The sequence below is a fragment of the Aspergillus nidulans genome, chromosome VIII (genome assembly GCF_000011425.1).
Source record: "Aspergillus nidulans FGSC A4 chromosome VIII".
NCBI classification, from domain to species: Eukaryota; Fungi; Ascomycota; class Eurotiomycetes; order Eurotiales; family Aspergillaceae; genus Aspergillus; species Aspergillus nidulans.
In genome coordinates this window covers 1,511,990-1,531,254 of record NC_066264.1, presented here as the reverse complement: position 1 = coordinate 1,531,254, position 19,265 = coordinate 1,511,990, and the positions used below count along the sequence as shown (strand labels likewise).

The following is a 19,265-nucleotide window of genomic DNA, read 5'->3' as shown; positions in this document are numbered from 1 at the left end:
ATGATCGACTCTGGCCTACAGATCCCAATTGAAACCTTTGAGTGATGCTGCTGTCAGAAGCCAAAACGGAATGCGACCACACTGGGAAAGGTAAAAACAATTTATAACTCTTAGTACAGAGATCATGAAAGTAAAGACAGGGTCACAGCTTGAAGTACAAATGGATGCCTACAGACCAAGTGCTAATGCCCGGGACCCAAGCAATATGGTTTCGGGACACTTAGATTAACAAATCAGAGTCGAGACGACTTGCTCTTAGAAAGAGCCTCTCCCATCTTGGCCTGTGGAACGCCCTGGCAGAAACGGTCGAGGCCACCAAACATTTCTAGCGGCGCTTGTTCGTCCTGCTCCCTAACCAAGCGACGACGCATGAGAGCCTTTGTCTCCAGAAGGCTCGACTTCACCAAATGTTCGCCGAATATCTGCTGCAGGTATCCCATCACCTGCTCACGGAAGTTGCCTTTGTCTTCAAAGACCTTGTTCACAAAGCCGACCTGAGCCAACTCGCTGACAGGAATCTTCCTGCCGAGGAGGAGTGCCTCGTTTGCCTTACCTTGGCCCATCCGCTGCACAAATGCGACACTGGAGCCGCCTTCGGCAACAAGACCAAGAGAGGTGAAAGGAGTCATCAAATAGGCGTTGGATACCGCGTAGATAAAGTCTGAGTGAGATATCAAGGCCGCAGAAAGCCCGATGACAGGTCCGTTCAGCGCCGTAACCAGAATCTTCGAATGGCTGTAGAACGCTCTCGCCACGTCGACGTTGTTATTCACCAATTTCGGAAGCCAGTAAGGGCGAGACAACATCTCCTCCATAGATGGTGGCTTCCCTTTGAGGTCAGCCCCTCTGAAGCCTGCGTCAGCATCTCTTGCAAACTCTGCGTTGTTCGCGCCAAAGCGAAGAGGACTTACGCGGAGAAAAAGGGGCCCTCGCCGATTAGCACAGTAACATAGACGTCTGGATTCTCCTCGGCAGCTCGAAGCAAGCTTGCAAGACGATAGTATAGACTCTGTGTCAAGGCATTGAACTTTCTAGGGTTGTTCAACGTGATGACGGCAAAAATGCCATTGATATCAAGGCGAACAAGATCTTCCTCAGCCATGACTCAAAAGGATCGTTCAGTATGTTTGATGACAAGAGACTTTGGAAATGTCTTAATTATTCTAGATCTAAGGGTTCTTGTTGATCTTTTTAAATAGTCTCTTCAGCGTTGACTTCGTCTTGAGTACCCGCGGCTATTCAGTGAATATCTTTAGTGCCGCGGAAAATGCTGCCCATCACCGTCTCAGCCTAAGTAGACGTTGGTTTACTGCCCCAAGCAAGTACTCGCCTGGCACGTGGTCTGGAGTACATATGCGTTGTTAACAGTCGGCATTTACTTCGGTCCTTAGCATCAGGAATAACCCCTGTTTGTTAGGATGGATCACTGGATATGGTACCTAGGCCTGGTAATAGGTCTGAGTCCCAAAAACCTACCTCTCATGCGGCATGTAAGTTAGAGATTCCAGTCCCTTTCTCCCAGAAAATTTATACTAATAATTTAGTTTCGGATTTTTGGTGCCCTTATAATGGGCTATCTCGCACGCAGAAGGTCACGCGGTGTGCTTAAACAACACCAATATTTCTCCCGGCAGTGGTCAAGTCACGGTCTCCAGCCACTGAAGGTGACTACCTTCATAAATCAAATCCGACCTATAATACTGATCTCGACGTATCGAGAGCGCATCTCAGTGGGTTACTATTTGCGCCTGTCCTCTTGAGTTTCAAACATTCGATGCATTGCAACTTGATCGTCAGCGCGATTGCGTGCACGTTTCATCGAGAAATCAAGCCGTACCAACCGTACGAGCTTTGGACCAGAGTTGCGAGCTGGGATGACAAGTGGATTTACATGGTCACGCACTTTGTTGATAACAGCAAGAGTCGGCCCAGGTGCCTCGTCATGCAGGCCGATGCTACAATCAGTAGCAAAAAGACGAATTGCCCCGCACCTCATAAAAAAGAGCGACATAAAGATGTCTTTGCACCTGCTGTGACCCGGATGGTGTTCAAAAAAGGCCGCTTAACTGTACCTCCTCAGCGTGCTTTCGAGATTTGCGGTCTTCTATCGGCTTCGACGGCCGAATCCCCAACCGCAGCATCCCACACGATCATCACAACTGGGCCATCTGAGTCAGGTAACAGCTACCATGAAAGGATATTGGGCGAGATAGTTTCATATAAAGAGACAAATCTCCCTATTGTGCGGCTTGAAAGGGGCTGGGATGCTGTCCGTGAGCTCTTTCGCGAAGAGCATCGCGAAGAGCAGCTTGCGTTGACAGAGTACAGGGACTTCATGTGGTAAAGTCCAGGCTGCGATGGAGAATCATAGGGTATAATCTATTTCTCTGTCTATAGAGAGTGTTGGAAAACCAGCCACTCTTGGATATCTTCATATAACACAGTACAAAGCCTGGCTGGATGACTTCGTATTACCATATAACATAATAGTTTGGACGTCCTATACCCAGGGCGGGCTAAGCCAAGTATGACGGATTGGCTTCCCATCTTACCTGCAAATCCTAGCCCGGCCGTTCGCCAGTGACAGCAACCAGCTGCTTCAAAGAGAATCTGGTGGTTACTGCAACGGTCAGGGGCGCTCGCTGCTCCGGTGGTTTATTTACTGCTCAGGGGTTCTCTTGAATGCTCGGCAGTTGCCTCAGAAAGAGACATGAAGTACCAAAATCCAAGACGAGTCCCTTATTCATATTAGTGTTAAAGGCTTGCAAGGCTGCAACCTTCAGAGTTGCAGAATGCGAGCGGAAGGCATGTGCAGGACTATCGTGAGTGTGGTGGTACAGGGTTGTTACTCTACTTCCATCCGCTTTAGAGAACACGTTATCCCGACTTGTACTAAGTATATCCACTATTGGGGGTCGGACAGCTTCATTTAGTGGTCAGATGTCCTAACTTTCGACTGATATTATCCTTGATGCAAGGCTGCGTCTTGTGAGTACGACATGGTTCGAGGCCAACGAAACCTAGTAGACCCGACTCGCGCTAAAACCTCTGGCCTCGAAAAGATATAAGAACAGAGCAACCTGAGATTATTGGCGCAGAACCATTCATCCATGGCACTGCTGTTTGGGGAAGCCAACAGAATATTTACGGCACGACTCGAGCCCTTATCCTATAAACATATGGAATCCAGAGAGCAGCCTAGGATCTAGCCAACCTTGTCAATGGAGCGAAAAGTGAGCGTTAGGGAGATTGGTGAGGCCCAAGACCCTTGACCCACTGAGATTTCTTGCTGAGTGTATAACCCAGTGTATGCGATATCATTTGAGCGAATCTCCCAGGGGTTTGCCCATCGTTAAAACGGCCGACAGGTTCTATCACCGCGTCATCGGCGATTCTAAAGCAGTGATCTCTTTTCAGGGCGGAAAGGAATGCATCAGATACGAAACAGTTGCTCTGTACTGCACCGTCACTCAAAACTACTCTTCCTCGCCGGATGGCGGATACAGAACACTGCCTTTCGTCTTCAGGGGTGCGTATTCCGTGGTTGATATTCTCGCTCATCTGGCGATGCATCGAGTACCGGAGAATTACCACCAAGACACGGTACAGTCCTGCTTTACTTGCCGTAGATGTTGTTGCGAAGCTTTAGCCAGGGTTATTTGAATAGATCAGTGACTGAACAGGGAGGCAGTAATAAGGGCTTCTTGGACTATTTATTTATACATATACATATACATATAATATATCTAAGGCTGGCTAACCAGCCTTACTTAACGTGGTTAGAACGTAACGTATAACATCAGCGTAGCAGGAAAGACTGCCTTAGCCTGTTCGCCTATTGTATCTGAGCCTAAGCCAACACCATAAAGCCAAGTTATGAGACAGGCCGGACTACCTATATATCATAATTGTTATTTAACTCGGGTGATAACCGAGTAGCCGGTAGACTACACAGCGTACACAGCGTAATTCCTTGATCTACTAATTTGCCTGATAGTGTTGAACGAGCGGTCAATATGGAACCCGATAACATATCTGCCGCGAGTCTATCCAACATGCCTATCCATCCTGCAGACAAATAGATACTCAATCCCAAACACAGCATCACGTCGGAATCAACTCTTTGTATTTTGGTACAAGTACACATGTACTCTCTATCTCCGAAGAAAGAACCCGTCCGTCACTTCGATCCACCCACACGGTGTCTTAAGCATAAAGTAGGCGAACGAATATGATATAAACACAAGCAGAATCGTACAGCATCTCTCACGATGTCGCAGCCAAGGTACCCGCCTCTTCCACCTTGCTCAGGCCCTCATCTCGTCGTCGTCGCTTCTCGAGGATAGCTTCCTTTTGCTGTGCGAGGATTTGGAGTTGTCGTTGTTCAATGCCCTGGATCCAGTATCCGAAGCTACCGCCGATGCCAGCGAAGAGGGGGTAGGCCCAGAGGGATTCCTTGACGAAGAGCGGGCGCATCTCAATGCCGAGTTGCCAGAGTCGGACGGCAATGCCTGGAATTGACCGGTCAGTATTCTTGAAATAGAAGCTGTAAATGTACCCGGGCGATCCGTAAGGATACAATGCGAATTGAAAAGAATCCTCGGAGCCAATCGTGGTAGAGGTGGACGTACCGAAGCCGCTCCAGAAGAGGACTTTGTGAACCATACTGGATGCTGGGGTCGCGTCGGACCGTGCGGTTTGGAAGGTAGAAGGTATTCGGTTCTGTCCGCTGAGAATGTGGCAGGTAGATTTGCAATGGCGGCTCGAGTTAGGTAGCGTCACAATGGAGCTCCGTCGGCAGGAAGAATGGCAGTAGTCGGGTTGAGGTTGTGCTCACTCAGTCTGCCGAATCACGGGGCCGCAGTTCCCAATCCGCTCCGGAACGCATGTTTTGCCGATCCCGTCGCGTCTGCAAACCAGGGTAGTTCTCGGACACGGCGCAACACATGCGATCATATTGAGTCCAGGCATTTTCGTCTGACTCTCTTGGTGTGCGGCTATGGATGGGTCTGTGGATGCTTCAGGAGCGCAGGAGAATGGCGTTGGCGTAAAGCGACCGTCGTTTGATGTCGAGAGATTTCAGCAGCGGAAGAAGTTCAAGACCGAGGAGCTACCCTTGACTGCTGCGCAACACAAAGCTATTGAGGACCTTCTACACAGCTTTAAGAAGAAGGGAGGGTTCGACCATATCCGGAAGAAAATCTGGTCGGAGTTTCATGATGGAGTACGAGGATCGCAGATTCTATTTACCTCGTTTAGACAGAAACACTGACTACATGCTAGGAAGGGAAAGCAGAATTTACAAGACGGCTTACGGAGATCGCAGAGTCGGAGATAGAGCGCGAACCCCAATTACTCTCGAGGGAACAGGGCAAAGCCGCGACGCTGATTGAAGGCGCTGTCGACCGCAGTGATATCTACAAGACGGTGGAGAAAACGCTAGATGCGCTGGCCGCACAACACCTTTCAGCTATATTCGAATCCATTCAGGAGATTCGTCGTCAAGAGGTTGGCGACGAGCAGGCTACCCGCGAGTTTATAGCGGGCAATAGGACAGATGAGGAATACGCTTTACTGGTCAAGGCTAAGCGTGACGAGCGCGAGAGGATCTGGCAGGAGGAGGAGCGAAAGCGCAGGGAAGCTGAAGAAGCGGAGGCCCGTCGGAAAGAGGAAGAGGAACGAAGACAGCGCGAAATCCAACGACAGAAGGACGAAGAGGAACGAGCTAGGAGACGAGAGCGTGAGGAACAACGGCGTGCAGAGCAACGCGCCCTAGACGAGCAACGAGAGAAAGAACGCCAGGAGCGATATGAGCGGCGCCGACGTGAAGATCGGGAGAGATACCGGGACTGGGGATATCGTGATCGAGATCGCAGCCATACAAGGGACAGGGATCTGGAGAGGGACCGTGATAGGGAGAGGGATCGCGATTATCGCTACCGTGATCGAGACCGCGACCGCTCGCCTGGTTACCGCTCTGAGCGTGGTTTGTCGCCGCGACGCAAAGACTCTCAAGCGGAGAAAACCCCCGTTTCGAAAGAACCCACTCCCCCACCGGCTCCGCCTGTGGACGAGAAGACGTTGGAAGAGACGGCCTTGCAGCTGTTGTTGAAGGAAGGCGAAGAGCTAGCAGCTAAAGCCCGTCAAAAGCCAGAGTTCGATTTCGAGGAAGCCGAAGCGATTGAAAACGGTCTCAAACCACCGCCAACAAAACCCAAGGGCACATCTGACTCGAGGTTCTCCGATACCCCTACTAAACCAGGTAGCCCAGTCGTTGATACTGACTATAGCCGCAGACGTGGATCCGCAGTGGCAGAAGACCGGAGCCGGAGACGTGATGGCAGTGGTAGCCGCTCAAGGAGGAGATCATCTCGGTTCGATGACGACTATCACAGGCGATCACGGGAAGCCTCTGACCGACCCCGGGACCGTGTGTCAGACGACAGAGTCCCAATTCGCGACTACCGCCAGGGCTACCGAAGCTGGCGGCCGGGCCGTAGTCGGAGCCGTTCTCTCACTCGGACATACGACAGAGATCGCGAGCGAGACCGTGATCGGGACAGAGATAGAGATCGTGACCGAGAACGGAGGTCGGATCGAGACAGGGACCGCGAACGAGATGACCGTGACAGAGATAGTGACCGGCGTCGAGACCGCAGCCGGGACCGAAGTCGAGACCGTAGTCGAGATCGTGGTAGGGCTAGGCCGGACTACGACAGGTACCGTCGACGATACAGCCACTATTCTCGGTCACCATCACCACGTCTATCCCACAGGGATCGAGATCGTGATAGGAAACGAGATGGAGACGGTGGAAGGGATAGGTCAAGAGATCGAGACTGGGACCGGGATCGAGGCAGGGAAAGGGACCGTTCTAGAGATAGGGACAGGTCCAGAGATAGGGATAGGTCAAGGGACAGGGAGAGACACAGAGACCGGGACAGAGACCGGGACAGGGAGCGGGATAGGGAGCGGGACCATGAAAGAGACCGCGACAAAGACCGCGACCGAAATCGAGATAAGGATAGGTATTCAGACCTAGACAGGGAAAGGGACCGGAACAGCGATCGGGGTCGTGACCGTGAACGATCTGTTGAAAGAGACAGGGGAAGAGACAGAGCCAGCGATCGCGACCGGGATAGGGAGAGACTTACAGAAAAGGACAAAGATTGCGACCATGACCGCGAGAGAGACCGAGAACGAGATCGCGGCAGAGAAAAGGAAAGGGACAGAGATCGCTCTCGCTCCCGACGGCGTTCCCCAAGCTTGCTGGACATCGACCGCTACGTCCCAGTTACTAGCCATCGAAGTCGCTCTCCTCGTCGACGACTGCGGTCTCCAGAGCGTGCAGACGAGCGGCCTCGGGGTTTTGTCGAAATAGACCGGTATATGCCGGGTGGGGGAGAGCGGGATAGGGTTCGTGATGGGCAGGTCCAAAATCAGACCCCAAAGGCGCAGAGCTGGAGGCCCGGCGATGCAGAGGAGAAGACATCGACTAGAGAATAGATAAACAGATGTGCCCTTTCCCAAATCTGTACGATTAATCTTGGTACGGTGTATACTATTACGTGACCGAAAGCAATACGTTGATAGTCACATTTGATCTCGTCTTTATCCTCTAAGCTATACATGTATATAAAACGACCAGGCTCACATTGCAAAGACGGATATTCAGGCTCGGTAAGCAAACCAGTATTAAGAATTCATTGCTTTGAGCCCTCAACGGCTTGCTGAAACCCTTCATTTTCATTATGGCGTCTATAAAAATAGGAGTTAGGGCCTGAATCGGTAGGTCGTAGATTTGGCGACAAGCGGTTGAGGATTGTCTCCTCTAGAAGCTTTATAGAGCGCTCATTTGATCCCAGTTTGTTCCAAACAGAGATCAAATGTGTGTTGAAGCGTACTGAGGTAGATACCCCAAGGACATGGTCATGTTCTATACATCACCGACATTAGTCCACCATAAAGTCCACTAACCATTCTATAGGTCTGAAGAGTGTGCCTACCTTTCTCTAGCGCTGCCTGAAACTCACTCGAGATACACAAGATCGCGATCTCATGGAAAAAAGCCTGTGCCTTCCTCTTCGGCACCCGGAATCTCCAACAACCTCCCTTAACATTCTCCGGGTCCTCCCAGACCGGCCGTACGCCCTTGCGGAAGATATGCACTGTGTCCCGCTGCGGGATCTTCTCCCATGGGTAGTTGTTGTAGATGCGGTAGAATGTTGCTATGTCTGCGACATCCTCGTAGAGCACATACAGTCGCTCGTCGTAGTCTGTGGATGAAGCGCTCTCGGCGCCAGAGTGCTTGTCGTACCAGAATGTCCAGTGGTATTGAAGAGGGAGAGGACGTAGCTTTCCGAGAATGTTCTGGTGGAGAGTTCGTCTGGTTGCGGGACTTCTATCCGTCGTCTCTTTGGTGGTGTCTTCTGTGGGCGAGGGTTGCTGGACTCGGAGCTCTGGAGTGTCCATCCTCGGTGTCGGCATGTTTGCCTTCGTGCTATGTTTCCGATTCGACGGGATTATAAACTTGCTTGATGAACTATCTCAGGCAGACGGTTTTTTTATGATTTCTATACTTTCAGCATTGGGGTAATGTTCGCGAGCCTAAAGAGAGTGGTTAGCTATATTCGGAAGTATAAACATGCCACGACCATTTAACAACTAGATGTCAACAGAATACATACCTTCTACTGATGCCGATCACAGTTTTGCTGCACAGGACAAATGAGAGAGTGCTAATGTATGCTCAATATAACAAAGATCTAGGTAATGAAAGATTTAATCGAATGCCTTGGACGTGTACGACAAAGAAGACGAGAAGGAGGGGGTGGGATTCAAAGCCCCAGCGGACGGGGCTCAGCAGATACAAGTCGGACGGCGTCAGGGTCATATACTTGGAGTCAAGTCAGACGCGAATCAGAAGTACATTACGCGGGACAAAACTCAGAATAACTGCCCACCAGCTTACTGTAGATGGTGATTGATCCTCCGTGATTGCAGGCGAAATAGATGAAGTGGACAGCTTGCCTGACACTCCTTAGGAGCAGGTATGGCCGGGGTGATTCTGAGCGAGTAACCAACGCCAACCACCAGTCGAGCTTCTAAATCATCTCTAACCAAACAACTTACTTGCGATTCTTCAGCCAATTTCTCCTGCAACGCCCGCATTTTCAAGCATCCAATAACTTCCGGGACCTGCATCTGACCCCTCGCGACCGGCCGGGGCCTAACGACCCCACCCTGTTTCGCAAAGCACATCCTTCGCCTGGCTACCCAGCAATACCAGCTACTTGATTCTTGAGCTTCTCTCAATTCATTGGCAGCGCAGGAAATGGACAATGTGCCACAGAAGCGCCCTGAGCAGCCTGACGCCAGCAATCACGCATCACCGTCGCCCTCATCCCCCCTAACTCTGCCTAACCGTCCGCGTGTCGAGAATCCAAATCGCCCCGTCGTGAAAAGTAATGGTCGGCGCAAACTTTCGGCGTCCGCCGCGGTGAATGCCCACTCCGCCTCCACAGAAGACGACGATGAAGATGATTATACGTCATCATCCGGCTCGTCGTTATCCTCTTCTGATGCCGAAGACGATGATGCCCAGAGCGAAACTGGCGGCGATATAAACAAGGACAACGAGGGGATCACATCCTTGCCGGCACGTCGAAAACCCGATATCCGTCGTATCGAACAAGAGCCTAGCCTTTTTAGCAGGTTATCTGCGTTTTTACCACAAATGAAATCTGCCAACGAGGATTTGGAGCGGGAGATTGCTGCAGGGCGGGCGAAGGATATACGGCTCGACGACGTTGATGAGGAAAGCGATGGCCAACGGGACGGTCAGTATATTGAGATGGTACGTTTGTCCGTCATGATACTATACAACATTTAACCGCTAATGACGGGTCTACAGAATCTTGGACTCGGTGTTTTGGAAGAGAAACGCCCTGGTGATCAGGACGAGAGGGATATTTCTGATACCCATGGACAGTCTGAAGACACAGATTTGTTGGATCGCTTATTGGGGAAGGGAAAGACGTCTCCATCGGCCAAGCCGTCCATTCAGGACCTCGGTGAATGAGGTCTTAAGGCCTACGACTTTCATGCATATATTGGCGTTCTAGTGAGGACCGACAGCGTCTCTCGCATAAATGTATACTGGACGATGGTTTACATTGGGTATCTTGGGCGTTTTACTGGTAGGGAAAAATGCAGGGTTCCTCGCTGAGAGAAGAATATTTTCTCGTTATATTTCTCCTTATATAAAAAAAATGATAATAATTCTATATCCACCGATAACCAGAACTCGCCTGTATCGTACACAAGACCAGGCTACATCCAATTGAATGTGAAGAATACAGTACCAAAGGTCTAGCCTGTTAGCATGCAGAAGGAGAAACTTGTATGCACTCATTTAAGGATAATTAAAAAGGTATAACTCAGGTCATTCCGGCGTCACCATCATCTACGAGATCTCCTTCACTCGGCAAGTCCAGCCTGATTCCTGGCTCAGGAGAGGTAGACTACTCAGGCGTTAGTGCAATGGAAATCAAAGAGAGGCTGAAATACTTACCTGGCACCAAGACACCATCCAAGCTCGTTGCCTTTGATCTTTTTCGCAATTTTGACCTCTCGCGACAAGGGCATCTCGTACCCCGTGTGAAGGAGACCAAGCTGGAAGTTCAAGTCCAAACACCACTCAGGTCGGTCACGTAGTTCCTTCAGTGCGTCTGGGATTCCTTCAAAGACACTCCACGCAGACTCGCCAGCACATACAGTCTTTGTAAGGTCGTGCAGTTCATCTAGTGTGAAAGAGTCCGGCATGCCCAAGGGCTGCGTGCGCTCGTAGAAGTAGGAAAAGATGTAAACATCTTCTTTAGCGAAGGTCTTTTCAAGAGACGGCTGGTGGACACCATTGAAGGAACACGGAGCTAGTGTGCACGCAGCATCCTTGTTGAGGATCTTCTCCGTCAGTCCGCGGCATTGAGCGGCTGTCGAAGGAGCTCCCTCCTTAGGGCCAACCATTTTGACTGTGACACCAGGCGCGAGCGGGTGGTTTGCCTGTTCACCTTCATACTTCAACTTCACTTCACGTTCCATTCCCGGTCCAATGCAAGGGTTAGAGATTGGTTGCTTCAGCCAAGAGCGATCGTCTGGGGGCATAGACGCTAACTTTGCCTCGACAATAGCCTTATGCACCGCATCGCGAGCGGCCATGAGACCATAACCAAGATGTGAGTGCTGGTAGAGCTCAAAGTGCCGTCCACCAAACTGAAGATCATACTTATGGTCACCCTCAGCCAGGTGCTCAGGCATACCGCCGGAGGGGCTCTTCTCAAAGGTGGGCTGGAAGACAATCTGTGTGGATCCTCCACCAAGGTCAAAGACTGCAGCGGTAGGAGTCTCATCTGGTCCACCGATTTTTCCGAGGAGGTAGTTGGTGGTGATCCAAGCATAGACACCCTCGTCTTTGCCGTCCATGATCTCAACGCCACCTTTTTCCCGAGAGACGACGGGGAAAGGGTAGACCGTCTCTAGACGAGTCCTTACGGCTTCCAAAATCTTCTCGCTCAGCTCAGAACCAAGCATGCGTAACCCAGCAGTAGCCTTGACCGCAATCGGTGAGCATGACTTGTACTCGTCGGGGACAGTCGACATAGCCACCGCCATAAGAGGATCCAAGCTCTTTGCTGCGCCCTCTGCATCCTCCTTGTAAGAGCTGAGGCCAGAACCACCCTCTTTCGGCTCGGTTTGCTTGAACTCTTCATGCTCAAGCTCGGGTGTGGGTCCGCAGTTGTTAAATCTGTAGACGTGGATTCGGGAACCCTGACTTCCAGCATCAATCATCATTGCATACTGGACAAGAGGCTTCGAGGAGTCATAAGGCTTCGAGCATTTCGTCGTAGGAGAAGAACCGCCGGCAGAAAGCTGGGAACCTGGGCTGGAATCAGTAACAAGTAAAGGCAATAATCAGTAGCGACTCACCAGGTCTACCGCTATAGCCCGTACCCCTCGACGGAGAGAGCCAGAAAAGAATCAGCAACAGAGCACTGACAATGGCACCCGTCTTGATGTAACGGGATCGCTGACTCTGAGTCATGTTGGGTGGCCGTTTGTCCACAAAAGCGGTTGGTAAATCTATGGGAGATTCGGAGGAATCCGTAACCCGAGAGATAGAACGTCTGCTGACTCTTGGGCCTTGTCGTCGACCGTCAACTCCAGTCGACATGCGAGCAGGAAAAGAATGGAAAGGGTTTCAGGCACGTCCCACGGACGACGTCCTTGGGTCGCGTCCGAGAGGCAAAAGAGAGAGATTTTAGGAATTGAAGGACGCTAGAATCATAGGGGCTGGGGCCTTCAACGAAAGCCAACGAGAACTCGAACGAGGCAGAAGGGATGGAAGATAAGAAAGTTGTCCACGAAGATCCAGGGTAGACTACAGGGCCAAACGGGTGGAAAAGGGTCGGCTCCGCTGTGGCGTCGAATCTGGACTGTGGCTCGGCTGTTCCAGAGATTCTTCCAACCGCATGCGTCGGCTCTGCAAGCTAGCAAGCTTTAGCAAGCTGTAATCTGGGCTACTGAACGGTTGAATATCGTTGAATACTGTTCTCTTTTCATGGTATTTGACTTTGTTTCTCAGACATCCAACGCTCTGATAATACTGTAATTGATTTGCCTTCCCTATTTGTCGCTCCAGTCTACCTTTCTCGCCACGATGAAGCACATCCGCGGCCTCGTCTCAACGACACAGGCTCTTCGCCAGACATTCCTCCTGCCTCAAGCATCACGAGCATCAACGCGACTCCAATTCAATCATCACTTTCCCATTCAGAATTTATCACAAACACGGTTTCGCTACGCAAGTTCCAGCAGTGGCCCGCAAGGCACTGGGGAGATCAAAGACGAAAACATTCAATCAGATTATGTCCACGTTGTCGGCGAGGATAACAAACTCAGTGGCCCAACAAAACTCAGCACTTTCCTGAGCAGTCTCCAAAGACCACAGCAATACCTACTTCAGGTTCAGGCCGGCACGCGCGATCGGCTACCCGTCTGCAAAGTCATAAATCGCCGCGAAGCTCAAGACCGCGCGCGCGCCTTTGCCAAAGCCGCCAAAGCCGCCAAGAAGACTGTCAAACAAGTTGAGCTGAACTGGGCCATTGATCCTCATGACCTTGCTCACCGACTTAAAAAAATCTCGGAGTTCCTGGAGAAGGGTATACAGGTGGAGATTATCCTAACGAGGAAGCGACACAAACGGCCAGCGACTGACGAAGAGGTCAAAAATGTGATGGAAAAAATACTGCAGGCAATTAAAGATGCCAATGCTACACAAATCTCGCCTATGGAGGGCGAACCCGGCAAGCGGGTTGTGCTTACAGTGAAAAGGAAGGACACGTAAGGAATCCTAAAGCTAATGCTGTATACCATGTATATCATTGAAACCATAGGAAAATTGTACAATAATACGGAGTACCACGGAATACGGCGTACGGTCAAACAGTAGCCCGGCATTGCGTCTGGAGATGTACAACAGCCTTGTAAACTGAGCTAATACTCGGATATACCAAGTCTGGGCACATAATTCATAGTAGTTATATCAGATTTGAACACTCAGCTGCATAGTAATCGGAACAAAGTATGGAGCGACTCTAGCATAGGACGGAGCAGAGGACCGGGAACTCCAGGAACATCCGCAATGCTCCGTTGCTGATTGGTTAATAGATGACTAAGCACATCTCCTAAAATTTTCGGGCCAGTTGCAAAGCTCAACCCATTGTCGGGTGTCGTTCTTCAATCCATCGCGTTCCCTTGCTCTTTGTTCTGTTTGTCGTTTTCTTGCGGAGCAGTCATCATGTCGGGCCTTTCTAGAACCGCCAACCTTCTTTTTCGCACCACCAAGACGTCTATTCTGCGTCCCCGTGGTGTAAACCCTGTGCAATATGCGCTCTCCAAAGATAGGCAGACTGTCCGCGCGATGGCAACTACCTTCGAGCGCACCAAGCCCCATGTGAACATCGGTAAGCAGAATATCTTGTTTATCGGGCTGTCATTCGGCTAATAGACACTTGAAAGGCACCATTGGACACGTCGATCACGGCAAGGTGCGTTACTCTAATTCTACTCTGGAGCTGTTCTTTTCTAACAACCAACTCCTTAGACCACATTGACCGCTGCCATCACCAAGCACCAGGCCTCCAAAGGGCTTGCCCAATTCCTTGAGTATGGTGCTATTGACAAGGCTCCTGAGGAGCGTAAGCGTGGTATTACCATCTCTACCGCCCACATCGAGTTCTCGACCGACAACAGGCACTACGCTCACGTCGACTGTCCCGGTCACGCCGATTACATTAAAAACATGATTACTGGTGCCGCCAACATGGACGGTGCTATCGTTGTTGTTGCCGCTTCCGATGGACAGATGTACGTCAACCCAAATGCACGAGTTGAGATGAAGTAGCAGACAGCTGACACAGCCCTTGCAACAGGCCCCAGACTCGTGAGCACTTGCTGCTTGCCCGCCAAGTCGGTGTCCAGAAGATTGTTGTTTTCGTCAACAAGGTCGATGCCGTCGATGACCCTGAGATGTTGGAGCTCGTTGAGCTGGAGATGCGTGAGCTTCTTAACACTTACGGCTTCGAGGGTGAAGAGACCCCTATCATCTTCGGCTCCGCCTTGTGCGCTCTCGAGGACCGCCGTCCCGAAATTGGTACTGAGCAAATTGACAAACTTCTGGAGGCTGTTGACACTTGGATCCCTACTCCCCAGCGTGACTTGGATAAGCCCTTCCTGATGTCCGTCGAGGAAGTCTTCTCCATTCCTGGACGTGGTACCGTCGCCTCCGGCCGTGTCGAGCGTGGTCTTCTCAAGAAGGATAGCGAAATTGAGATCCACGGTGGCGGTGAAGTCCAGAAGACCAAGGTCACCGACATCGAGACTTTCAAGAAGTCCTGTGACGAGTCCCGTGCCGGTGACAACTCCGGTCTCCTTCTCCGTGGTACACGCCGTGAGGATGTCAAGCGCGGTATGGTCATCGCTGCTCCTGGCTCTATCAAGGCCCACAAGAAGTTCTTGGTCTCCATGTATGTCCTGACCGAGGCTGAGGGTGGCCGCCGCAGCGGATTCGGTTCCAACTACCGCCCCCAGGCCTACATCCGCACTGCCGGTAAGTCTTTCTCGAACAATTTGAATGCCATCTTCGGGCATCATCGTCGTTCTAACCAATGTTTAGACGAGGCTTGTGATCTCACCTTCCCCGATGGCGACCTAAGCCGTCGTGTCATGCCGGGTGACAACGTCGAAATGATTTTGAACCTTAACCGCCCTGTCGCCGCCGAGGCTGGTCAGCGCTTCAACATCCGTGAGGGTGGCCGTACCGTTGCTACCGGTCTGATCACGCGCGTCATTGAGGAGTAAACGACTGCGTTGTACTTCTTGAAAAGTATCCGGCTGGATCTCTCGGTAATAACGACTTGCAGTGCAGGATGCCGTGAATGGATTCAGTACATTACATTGGGAAAGGGGTCGCTCCGGCGTTTAGTGTTATATTCATATACTTGTATTTTATTCAATATGTAGAATCTTTTATTCGGCTCTCCTCTCCTGTTTCTAGCCATGTTTGAATATGAATTGGATGATCAGTGAGTCTTGTTACCACATATCTTTCCACATCATGTTGCCCTATTCTATCATTCTACAGGGCAGATACGGGCCTTGCTGTCCGTCTCCTTATGCCATACTCCATCCTCTACCTTTGGAGGTGGGAGGAGGGAATACGCTAATACTAGAATGGCATGATAAATTGTGGCCTTGAAAATCAGGCTTCAATGACGCTCCAGAACGCTCCTACTTCCTGCCACCTGCACAGTGCGCCTGGACTCCTTGGAGGCTGGGGAATCACGATCCACCATCCACTTGCAAGCGACCAACCTGGCCTTACAATCAACTTCGGGCGCACCACGAGATCCTCCAGGTGCGTTCTGTGTGGCTGCCAGTCTTGTGATTGACACTTCCAGTGACCTTTTCTTACTTCTTTGCACATGAACTTTCGGTCTCCTTACAGCCGATCGGCCCTGCGTTAAGCTTCCTAAGTCTCTCCTTAACATCACGACCGTTTTCGCATACTCGTCACTCCCAGCGATACTCTTCCGCTTGTTGGAGCTCTCTTAGATTCTAGAACGACAATACCTTGCCTTAGGAACTGTTCCTGGGAATCTGGATAACTCTCCGACGGCGTTCTCACACCATGGCGACCAATGGCCATTTTGCCCCCATTGGCAGCGACAGCAGCGATAAGACGACATATGAGCATGGTGTCCAAGTAATCGACGAGAATAAAGAATTCAAGTATGCCTTCCGTTCTTTCTGACATGCAAACATGTTTGTGCGCAATGCGGCTTGATGTGACGTCGACGGCATTCGCTTTGTATGGCGATGGGAGCTAACAGTCATACTATAGTACGAACCTGACCAAGTATCTAACCTTCGAAAATGTCACCCCTGCAGGTTTCAACTACCATCTTATCTCGGTCTTTGGATCTCAATCGACAGGGAAGTCTACCCTTCTCAACCACCTCTTCGGTACCCACTTCTCCGTCATGGCCGAAACGGAACGACGTCAGACCACCAAGGGTATTTGGCTATCAAAGAATAAAAACGGAGACGGCAAGTCGATGGCCGATAACATCTTGGTGATGGATGTGGAGGGTACCGATGGACGCGAGCGGGGTGAAGACCAGGACTTCGAGCGCAAGAGCGCTCTCTTTGCGCTCGCGACTAGTGAGGTTCTGATTGTTAACATCTGGGAGCACCAAGTTGGTCTATACCAAGGAGCTAACATGGGCTTACTCAAAACGGTCTTCGAGGTTAACTTACAGTTGTTCTTGAAGGATAAGAAGTATGTTACTGGATGTTCATTCTCACATGCGCGAAAGCTGACTATTCCGGCTACAGCACCACTCATCGTTCCCTTCTTTTCTTCGTAATCCGTGATTTTGTTGGCACTACACCGCTCAAGGCTTTGCAGAAGACACTGATGGAAGATATGTCTCGCCTCTGGGACTCCATCTCCAAACCTCCGGGATTAGAGCGCTCGACTGTGCATGATTACTTTGACTTCCAGTTCTACGGACTACCTCACAAGAGCTACCAGCCTGAAAAGTTTGTCGAGGAAACCAAAAAGCTCAGTCTCCGTTTCCGCGAAGGGCAAAAGAATGCGACACTCAATGCGCAAAACGGTGAGTTTTCAGAAGGCGGTGTTTTCCTTCCGGAGTATCATCGCCGTATTCCCGCCGACGGATTCTCAGTGTATGCGGAAGGCATCTGGGATCAAATTGTCAACAATAAAGATCTGGACTTGCCGACTCAGCAAGAATTACTTGCTCAGTTCAGGTGTGATGAGATTCTGAGAGAGGTGATGGTCGCCTTTGACGAGGCCATTTTTCCCTTTGAGGACAAACAGTCTCAGGCATCTCGTCTTGGAGAGCCCGAGGTGCTTGGAGGGTTGGGCGCAGCCATGCGATCGGCACGTGCTAAGGCGACGAAGAACTTTGAGACTGAAGCGAGCCGGTACCACAAAGGTGTCTATCAGCGGAAGCGGGCGGAGCTTGAGGGAAAGGTTGATACCCGTTTGAAGGCCCTTTTCCAGGGTCAACTTAACGCCGCGCACAAGTCCGGCATCAATGATTTCAGTGACGCAGTCACTGCTGAAGTGAAAGCGGGACAGAAAAAGGGCACAGGCTATGACTTTGCCGAGATAGTCAACGATGAGGTGAAGAAAGCTCTTCAGAAATATGAAGAAGTCGCCCGTGCCACTGTGGTAGAGGGCGCACCCTGGAGTAATTATCAGCAAGAATTGGCATTGTACGAAAAAGAGCTTTCAGAGGTCAGCGCCCGCCTGAGAAGGGATGAGATGAGACGGTTAGCGACCCGTGTTGAGCGATGGGTTCAATCTCGCTTAGGTGAATCTGTTGGCTTGGAGTTTAACGCTCTGGGTTCTGGACGTGCCGGTGGCGCTGCGCCCGAATCGGGCGAGAAGCCGTCTGAAAAGAAGTTCTGGGATCGTGTGTGGAACCTCTTTGTTGAGACAGTCCTTGACGCCGAGAGAAGATTTACAGACCGCGCAAGCAGCTTTGATGCCAGCTTGGAGGAAGTGGATGTTGGGCTATGGAGGCTGCGAAGGAAGTCTTGGGGTGTCCTGCGCGCCAAGATTGAAGAGGAAATGACTGAGGGAAACTTGTTACTCAAACTGCGGGAGAACTTTGAAGACAAATTCCGCTACGATGAAGCCGGCGTTCCGAGGATTTGGCGGCCGACTGATGACATTGAGGGCATCTATACTCGAGCTCGCGAGTCGACTCTAACTCTGATACCCCTTCTTTCCCGATTCCGACTAGCGGAAACCTCAGCTCCGCCCCCACTAGACCGCTGGGTCGGACATACTCCTAGCTCAGCGACAACTGCAGATGAAGAAGATCTGCCGCCTATTGGTGGTGTGGACGAAGAAGAAGGCAAGAGCCTGGAGGAAGAAATGACTATTCTTGGCGATGCGAAACGCCAGGAACTCACAATCAGATTCAAGAAGGCCGCGGATGGAGTATACGTAGAGGCCAAACGGAGTGCCATCGGAGGCATGACGCAGGTACCGTTATATTTCTACGGTATTCTTCTTGCTCTCGGCTGGAACGAGATTGTTGCTGGTAAGAGTTAGCTTTGTCAAACCCTCTTTTTGTTGCTGACCGTTGATGCCAGTTCTGCGTAACCCGGCCTACTTCTTCCTGCTCTTCGTATGCGCTGTCGGCGCATACGTCACTTACCAGCTCAACCTATGGGGACCGATCCTGAAGATGACGGAAGCGGCATCCAACCAGGCGATGATCGAGGGTAAGCGCCGGCTGCGAGAGTTTCTCGAGACTTCAGATACTGGGCGCCAGGCGATTGCGATGTCAAGCTCTGGCTCTTCGCGTTCTGGCAACGAACACGAGATGTCCCGGCTCAACAAGCAGGGGAAATCCTCGACGGACGAGGACGTGGATGACCTATGAGCTATTGATGTGTAACTCTACGTAATTAGCATGTCTATGTTCGAATAAATAATTATATTATTGCGTTAGACCTTGTCAACTGTTCTGGTTATTCTGGTTAATGTATGTACGTCTCCGCTTGCTGGCGGACTTGCTCCGAACCGGACGTCCCCCACCTGGCTCCGATTCTCATGCATTATTTAGTTGCGGGACATGTGGACGTGCTGCTGGAGGCTAATCGTG

At 50.9% G+C, this 19,265-nt stretch overlaps 10 protein-coding genes across 10 annotated transcripts, besides 1 other annotated feature; 5 read left to right on the top strand and 5 right to left on the bottom strand.

The window, feature by feature from the left end:
* Positions 1–19,265: part of a sequence feature (contig 1.16 792..451587(-1)) that runs on past both edges of the window.
* ANIA_01078 (enoyl-CoA hydratase/isomerase family protein) lies at positions 234–1,102 on the bottom strand (the record flags this gene model as incomplete). Its single annotated transcript, XM_653590.1, has 2 exons — positions 234–846; positions 912–1,102. The coding sequence occupies 2 exons, from the start codon at positions 1,100–1,102 to the stop codon at positions 234–236; spliced, it is 804 nt and encodes a 267-aa protein (XP_658682.1).
* ANIA_10163 (putative NADH-ubiquinone oxidoreductase 14 kDa subunit) lies at positions 4,111–4,778 on the bottom strand. Its single transcript, XM_050613231.1, has 2 exons — positions 4,632–4,778; positions 4,111–4,511 (listed from the first exon to the last, which is right to left on the bottom strand). Exons 1-2 carry the CDS (start codon positions 4,663–4,665, stop codon positions 4,267–4,269), a joined length of 279 nt encoding a protein of 92 aa, XP_050469062.1. The 5' UTR covers positions 4,666–4,778; the 3' UTR covers positions 4,111–4,266.
* ANIA_01079 (BOD1/SHG1 domain-containing protein) lies at positions 4,984–7,576 on the top strand. Its single transcript, XM_653591.2, has 4 exons — positions 4,984–5,224; positions 5,284–6,190; positions 6,291–6,908; positions 7,043–7,576. Exons 1-4 carry the CDS (start codon positions 5,000–5,002, stop codon positions 7,504–7,506), a joined length of 2,214 nt encoding a protein of 737 aa, XP_658683.1. The 5' UTR covers positions 4,984–4,999; the 3' UTR covers positions 7,507–7,576.
* On the bottom strand, positions 7,226–7,576 carry ANIA_10162 (uncharacterized protein). The gene has a single exon (XM_050613230.1). It carries the CDS (start codon positions 7,490–7,492, stop codon positions 7,298–7,300), a length of 195 nt encoding a protein of 64 aa, XP_050469061.1. The 5' UTR covers positions 7,493–7,576; the 3' UTR covers positions 7,226–7,297.
* ANIA_01080 (eukaryotic translation initiation factor 4E) lies at positions 7,602–8,487 on the bottom strand (the record flags this gene model as incomplete). Its single annotated transcript, XM_653592.2, has 2 exons — positions 7,602–7,936; positions 8,007–8,487. 2 exons carry the CDS (start codon positions 8,485–8,487, stop codon positions 7,704–7,706), a joined length of 714 nt encoding a protein of 237 aa, XP_658684.1. The 3' UTR covers positions 7,602–7,703.
* On the top strand, positions 9,335–10,081 carry ANIA_01081 (NOPCHAP1/New4 family protein; the record flags this gene model as incomplete). Its single annotated transcript, XM_653593.1, has 2 exons — positions 9,335–9,856; positions 9,914–10,081. 2 exons carry the CDS (start codon positions 9,335–9,337, stop codon positions 10,079–10,081), a joined length of 690 nt encoding a protein of 229 aa, XP_658685.1.
* Positions 10,299–12,389, bottom strand: ANIA_01082 (guanosine diphosphatase). The gene is made up of 3 exons (XM_050613229.1): positions 12,079–12,389; positions 10,574–11,886; positions 10,299–10,523 (listed from the first exon to the last, which is right to left on the bottom strand). The coding sequence occupies exons 2-3, from the start codon at positions 11,848–11,850 to the stop codon at positions 10,466–10,468; spliced, it is 1,335 nt and encodes a 444-aa protein (XP_050469060.1). The 5' UTR covers positions 11,851–11,886; positions 12,079–12,389; the 3' UTR covers positions 10,299–10,465.
* Positions 12,716–13,402, top strand: ANIA_01083 (putative translation initiation factor IF3; the record flags this gene model as incomplete). The annotated part of the gene is made up of 1 exon (XM_653595.1): positions 12,716–13,402. The coding sequence occupies one exon, from the start codon at positions 12,716–12,718 to the stop codon at positions 13,400–13,402; it is 687 nt and encodes a 228-aa protein (XP_658687.1).
* Positions 13,789–15,640, top strand: ANIA_01084 (translation elongation factor Tu). Its single transcript, XM_050613228.1, has 5 exons — positions 13,789–14,021; positions 14,077–14,105; positions 14,162–14,424; positions 14,490–15,166; positions 15,233–15,640. The coding sequence occupies exons 1-5, from the start codon at positions 13,856–13,858 to the stop codon at positions 15,415–15,417; spliced, it is 1,320 nt and encodes a 439-aa protein (XP_050469059.1). The 5' UTR covers positions 13,789–13,855; the 3' UTR covers positions 15,418–15,640.
* On the top strand, positions 15,930–19,091 carry sey1 (dynamin-like GTPase SEY1). Its single transcript, XM_653597.2, has 4 exons — positions 15,930–16,347; positions 16,460–16,897; positions 16,954–18,698; positions 18,751–19,091. Exons 1-4 carry the CDS (start codon positions 16,247–16,249, stop codon positions 19,041–19,043), a joined length of 2,577 nt encoding a protein of 858 aa, XP_658689.1. The 5' UTR covers positions 15,930–16,246; the 3' UTR covers positions 19,044–19,091.